Source organism: Calidris pugnax, unplaced genomic scaffold, assembly GCF_001431845.1.
Source record: "Calidris pugnax isolate Ruff unplaced genomic scaffold, ASM143184v1 scaffold132, whole genome shotgun sequence".
Taxonomy (NCBI): Eukaryota; Metazoa; Chordata; class Aves; order Charadriiformes; family Scolopacidae; genus Calidris; species Calidris pugnax.
In genome coordinates, this window is record NW_015090910.1 from 2,247,968 (window position 1) to 2,254,321 (window position 6,354).

A 6,354-nucleotide genomic window follows, 5' to 3' on the forward strand; every position below is an offset into this window, starting at 1 on the left:
GGCGTGCCTGAGGGGCCGCCATGGCGGGGCTGTGCGGGGCCCGGCCCGCGCGGTAGGTAGGCCTCGGCGGCGGCCGGCTTCACGGCTGCTTCTCTGGGGATCCCCCCTTCCAGGTGTCGATTCTTTTCTGCCGGAAGAGAGAAACCCCAACCGCCATCCGAGATGGGAAAGGAAAAGACCCACATCAACATCGTCGTCATCGGCCACGTCGATTCTGGCAAGTCCACCACCACCGGGCACCTCATCTACAAGTGCGGGGGCATCGACAAGAGAACCATCGAGAAGTTCGAGAAGGAAGCCGCCGAGGTGCGCGCTCCGGGGGCGGGACAGGGACGAGGAGAGAGAGGTTTTTGGAGTTGCAAAACGGGAGCTGCAGAGCGTGTGGCGGCCGCGGGGAGGCGGGGCGGGGGCAGCCTGCCCGCTGGCGGCACAGGGAGCTGCTCCTCCCCGGGGCTGGAGGCGGGACGGGGCGCGGGCTCCACCGGGGGCTTAATTGGCAAAGGTGGGAGTGGGGAGTGCAGGATGGTGGGAAGGGAAACGGGAGTCCAAAGCTACGCCTTGTGCCCGGAGTCTAAAGCTAAGCGTTGTGCCCACAATCACAGTTTAGGTGGAGTTCCCAGCTTCGGTCTTCAAACAGAACATAGTTGAGCATAAAACTTAAAAATTGCTCTGATAAATTTTACTTCTGAACACGAAAGGAATGGATTTTGGTGTTTGAATCCATAGAAAGTTTTACCAAATCTACTTCTCTTATTATTTTTCCTGCGTAATTGCCCCCTAAACGTGTGAAGCACACCTCAGAATGAAGCATAACGCACACCAGGCTGACTGGCAGCGGCAGTGTTGGTTATCGCAGGGATTGCACTTGTAAGGGATCCGAAATTTGTAGAGGACACTTGATAGCCGGGCTCAGGCTCAAGAGCTTGGCGGTGAAGCCCCGTTGGTGCCGTTAACGAGCTGTGAGAGGGCAGGGCTGTCAGCAGGCTCAGTGACTGCCAGCACTTGGCATCTCTCACCGGCAGTGCCAAGGGGGATCTTGTTGCTTGTTTTACAAGCAGTGACATTTTTCAGCATTAAGCCACTTAACTATTCTTAGATGTTGCTCCTCAGCCAGCGTGGGATCTTTCTGAAGTAAATGCAAATAGAGATTCTTTGGAAAAGGGAGGAGAACCAATTTATTTTTTTGAAATCCATAGATGGGCAAGGGCTCCTTCAAATACGCCTGGGTCTTGGACAAGCTGAAGGCTGAGCGTGAGCGTGGTATCACCATCGATATTTCCCTCTGGAAGTTCGAAACCAGCAAATACTACGTCACCATCATCGACGCCCCCGGCCACAGAGACTTCATCAAGAACATGATCACTGGAACTTCACAGGTGGGGAAACAGCACGGGGGGGGTCGGCAGCTCGGGCAGGTGTTCCCCTGACTGGAGGGGTTTCCCCTGATACCTTGACACACGTCCAAGTGTATATAATGTATTTAATAATATATAATAAATGCAGTTATTACATACATAATATAAATTATACATTATATATATGTTCTATGAATAATATAATAACGGGGATTGTTGGTTTTCCCTCTCCCAGGCTGACTGTGCTGTCCTGATCGTGGCTGCTGGTGTCGGGGAGTTCGAGGCCGGTATCTCCAAGAACGGGCAGACCCGTGAGCACGCCCTTCTGGCCTACACCCTGGGTGTCAAACAGCTCATCGTCGGCGTCAACAAGATGGATTCCACCGAGCCGCCCTACAGCCAGAAGAGATACGAGGAGATTGTCAAAGAAGTCAGCACTTACATCAAGAAAATTGGCTACAACCCAGACACTGTAGCTTTCGTGCCAATTTCTGGTTGGAACGGAGACAACATGTTGGAGCCCAGCTCTAACGTAGGTTTGACGTTCGTTTATGTTAACAAATTAAACGGGGAGGGTTGCTGGGATAAATTAGGCAAGAGCAAAACGTAGGTGTCTTTTAATGCAGCCCTGTTTGGGGGTGCTGAGCTCGAGGATGAAATCCCAGCACTTTGGGTACTCCTGCTCTGCAGTAGGGCACTGAGATGTGCCGCTTGGTCTGTCTTCTAACGCTGTACTGTTGAGATTGTCAGATGGCTGATGCCTGGGCTGCTTCCTCTTGCAGATGCCCTGGTTCAAGGGGTGGAAGGTGACCCGAAAGGACGGTAACGCCAGCGGAACCACCCTCCTTGAAGCCCTGGACTGTATCCTGCCACCCACCCGTCCCACGGACAAACCTCTGCGCCTGCCTCTTCAGGATGTCTACAAAATTGGCGGTGGGTGTTCTTCTCTGTGACCCTTCTCCCTTGGGCAAGGGCTGATGTATGGGGCAGAAAGGGGGTTGCTTGCCCAAGAACTGCTTCTCAGGTGGAAAGTGTTCAGAATACTTGTCTAAAGTGGTGTCTCCTCCAAAGGCATGTACCCCTTGAGCCTGGATTACTGACGTTGCTCCTCTCCTGCAGGTATTGGTACTGTCCCAGTTGGCCGGGTGGAGACCGGGGTTCTGAAGCCAGGCATGGTGGTGACATTTGCCCCCGTCAACGTTACAACTGAAGTGAAGTCTGTGGAGATGCACCACGAGGCCCTGGCCGAGGCTCTGCCTGGTGACAACGTTGGCTTCAACGTGAAGAACGTGTCTGTGAAAGATGTTCGTCGTGGCAACGTTGCTGGGGACAGCAAGAACGATCCTCCCATGGAAGCTGCTGGCTTCACTGCACAGGTAAGCATGGAGTCACAGAATGGGTTGGGTGGAAGGGACCTTAAAGCCCCACCCCAAGTGCCACCCCCTGCCCTGGGCAGGGACACCTCCCACCAGACCAGGTTGCTCCAAGCCCCCTCCAACCTGCCCTTGAACCCCTCCAGGGATGGGGCAGCCACAGCTTCTCTGGCCAACCTGGGCCACCCTCACACCAAAGAAGTTCTTCTTCCCCATGTCTCAGCTCAATCTCCCCTCTTCCAGTGTCCAATCCTTCCTCCTATGGCTCCCCTCCCTGATCCAGAGTCCTTCCCCATCTCTCCTGGAGCCCCTTGAGGGACTGGAAGGGGCTGTGAGGTCCCTGTGAAATACCATATTTGTTTCCCCATGTCTCAGCTCAATCTCCCCTCTTCCAGTGTCCAATCCTTCCTCCTATGGCTCCCCTCCCTGATCCAGAGTCCTTCCCCATCTCTCCTGGAGCCCCTTGAGGGACTGGAAGGGGCTCTAAGGTCCCTGTGAAATACCATATTTGTCCTTTCTTACCCGTGGGCTGAGCTGTGCAGTGACACAGCGCTGTGTTCCGAGGTGTATTTGCTGGTGCCAGTCTCAGGAGAGCCCTGGCGTTGTGAGGCCCAGGAGTGTTGGGATTGCCCTGGGGTTAACTTGGGGCTTTGTTGGTTTCCAGGTGATCATCCTGAACCACCCTGGGCAGATCAGCGCTGGCTACGCCCCGGTGCTGGACTGCCACACCGCCCACATCGCCTGCAAGTTCGCTGAGCTCAAGGAGAAGATCGACCGTCGTTCCGGCAAGAAGCTGGAGGATGGCCCCAAGTTCCTCAAGTCTGGAGACGCCGCCATCGTTGACATGATCCCGGGCAAGCCCATGTGTGTGGAGAGCTTCTCCGACTACCCTCCTCTGGGTAAGGCTTCCAAAAACCCACCCCTTGGCCCTCATCTCTGGAGAAAACCCTTAAAAGTTGGGACTTGTGTGGGGACTCCCAAGTGTGGCCAACGCTTCAGGGGTACTTGGGGTGATTTTACATGGTCATCACACGGAGGTTGCTCTCCTGGGGGGGTGGTGGTTGCCCACTTGCCTGGAGTCTGTGCCCTGGGGGTAACGCTGTGGGGGGACACAGCCCTCAGGGAGGAGGGGGGAGAAGAAACCCAACCTAAAGTCTGTGTTTTTGTCGGCAGGACGCTTCGCTGTGCGCGACATGAGGCAGACGGTGGCCGTGGGGGTCATCAAGGCGGTGGACAAGAAGGCAGGAGGCGCCGGGAAGGTGACGAAGTCGGCCCAGAAGGCCCAGAAAGCCAAATGAAAGTGGTGTGGGGCAGCTGGCCAGGGCTGGGTCGGGGGAGGAAGGACGGTCTCAGAGCTGTGTGTCGCAATTGGCCATTTCAGTTCCATAGTCAAAGACTGGTTAATGATTACCATGCATCGCAAAAGCTTCAGGAGGAAAGGAATGTTTGTGGACCATTTGTTTCGTGGCAGTTTAAGTTATTAGTCTTTGAAAAAAAAAAAAAAAATCGATAAAAATTTTTTTAAAATGGAAACTTGACCAAAAATAAAAAAAATAATCTGTCACAGAATTTGAGACCATTAAAAGGAAAGTTCAATGCTCTGTCTCTGTCTTCTTTGGCTTCATGTGGAGTTTATAGGGAAAAAACATCGACCTCTTTCCAGCCCTGGCGAGATCGGGAGAGATCAGTGTCACTGAGTGTGTCTGAAAGTTGCAAAGCAAATACTCACATCTCTTGTTTCTGAACAGAGGAATGAAATCCAGCTCTAGGTTTAGCATTAACTGATCTGAGCCTTAAAAACCCAAATTCTGTGGTGCTTTCTTCAAACCTGTCTGGATTTGGGCAGTGCAGGTGCCGGGTAACAAACACAGCGTGGTGGTGTGTCCTGTGGTGTATTGAGCAAACCTGGAACACTTGGTACTGGGAAGAAAAACTGGACAAAATGAGACTGAACCTTGGAAAAGCAGCAGCAGAGACTGCGGTGTGGGGTTCCCCTCAGGCTTGGGCACAGATGCTTCCCCTTGCTCCCAGAAACAAATTTTTAATATTTTTTTGTGAGGAACTGATGAACTGTTGTGTAGGTCTCTGAAGATTCAACCCTCCTGTCTGAGACACAGTGAGACCTTGAGTGACTCCATTTCAAAGCTGTATTTTGTGCTGGGGATGCTCCCACCCCTGTTACAGCTTCTTGTGCAGTTTTTCTCTCCAGAGCAAAGCGGGGAGGGAAAGGGACAGGTTTTTCCCCCTGAGCAGGGGCAGGAGGGTGAGTCCCTGTCCCCCTGCCCTGGGTTGTGTCTGGGAGTCAGGGAGGGGGTGCTGCCCCCGTGTCCCTGTGCTGGGCACCCCTGCCTCCTGCTGCTGGGGGCTGCGTCAGGCCCTTGGAGTGGAACTGGGTGACTGGCCCAAAAGATGGACTTCTGTTACTGAATAATCACAGTAAAACAATTTGCTCCATAAATAACGCCATCTGTGGTGCTGGGGGTTACTGGGGGGGTGAGGGGGGGTGGGGAGGGGCAGTTAATGGCTGATCGGCTCTGCCTCGTGTAACCATGTGGCTGTTCATTAAAAAATAACCTCTGTTGTTGGAGTTGGAAGGGACCTTCTAGAGCCCATCCAGTCCAACTCCCCTGCCAAAGCAGGGTGGCCCAGAGCACATCCCTCAGGATGGCATCCAGGTGGGGCTTGAAGATCTCCAGAGAAGGGGACTCCATACCCTCCCTGGGCAGCCTCTTCCAGGGCTCTGCCACCCTCACCCCAAAGACATCGCCTGCAAGTTCGCTGAGCTCAAGGAGAAGATCGACCGTCGTTCCGGCAAGAAGCTGGAGGATGGCCCCAAGTTCCTCAAGTCTGGAGACGCCGCCATCGTTGACATGATCCCGGGCAAGCCCATGTGTGTGGAGAGCTTCTCCGACTACCCTCCTCTGGGTAAGGCTTCCAAAAACCCACCCCTTGGCCCTCATCTCTGGAGAAAACCCTTAAAAGTTGGGACTTGTGTGGGGACTCCCAAGTGTGGCCAACGCTTCAGGGGTACTTGGGGTGATTTTACATGGTCATCACACGGAGGTTGCTCTCCTGGGGGGGTGGTGGTTGCCCACTTGCCTGGAGTCTGTGCCCTGGGGGTAACGCTGTGGGGGGGGACAGCCTTCAGGGAGGAGGGGGGAAAAGAAACCCAACCTAAACCTTGTGTTTTTGTCGGCAGGACGCTTCGCTGTGCGCGACATGAGGCAGACGGTGGCCGTGGGGGTCATCAAGGCGGTGGACAAGAAGGCAGGAGGCGCCGGGAAGGTGACGAAGTCTGCCCAGAAGGCCCAAAAAGCCAAATGAAAGTGGTGTGGGGCAGCTGGCCAGGGCTGGGTCGGGGGAGGAAGGACGGTCTCAGAGCTGTGTGTCGCAATTGGCCATTTCAGTTCCATAGTCAAAGACTGGTTAATGATTACCATGCATCGCAAAAGCTTCAGGAGGAAAGGAATGTTTGTGGACCATTTGTTTCGTGGCAGTTTAAGTTATTAGTCTTTGAAAAAAAAAAAAAAATCGATAAAAATTTTTTTAAAATGGAAACTTGACCAAAAATAAAAAAAATAATCTGTCACAGAATTTGAGACCATTAAAAGGAAAGTTCAATGCTC

General features: G+C 53.5%; 1 protein-coding gene across 3 annotated transcripts in view; it reads left to right on the top strand.

Moving 5' to 3' along the window:
• Positions 1–6,354, top strand: part of EEF1A1 (eukaryotic translation elongation factor 1 alpha 1) — an 8,521-nt gene extending 2,167 nt beyond the window's left edge. The window contains exons 1-8 of one of the 3 annotated variants that reach the window (XM_014949314.1): positions 72–306; positions 1,197–1,376; positions 1,591–1,887; positions 2,138–2,288; positions 2,475–2,731; positions 3,393–3,464; positions 5,491–5,653; positions 5,928–6,354. In XM_014949314.1, the coding sequence (XP_014804800.1) occupies positions 163–306; positions 1,197–1,376; positions 1,591–1,887; positions 2,138–2,288; positions 2,475–2,731; positions 3,393–3,464; positions 5,491–5,653; positions 5,928–6,052 (1,389 nt within the window). In that variant the 5' untranslated portion in view covers positions 72–162 and the 3' untranslated portion in view covers positions 6,053–6,354. Of the gene's footprint in view, positions 1–71; positions 307–1,196; positions 1,377–1,590; positions 1,888–2,137; positions 2,289–2,474; positions 2,732–3,392; positions 3,628–3,901; positions 4,287–5,490; positions 5,654–5,927 lie in introns of those variants that run through there. The other 2 variants (XM_014949312.1, XM_014949313.1) reach the window with 2 other exon arrangements.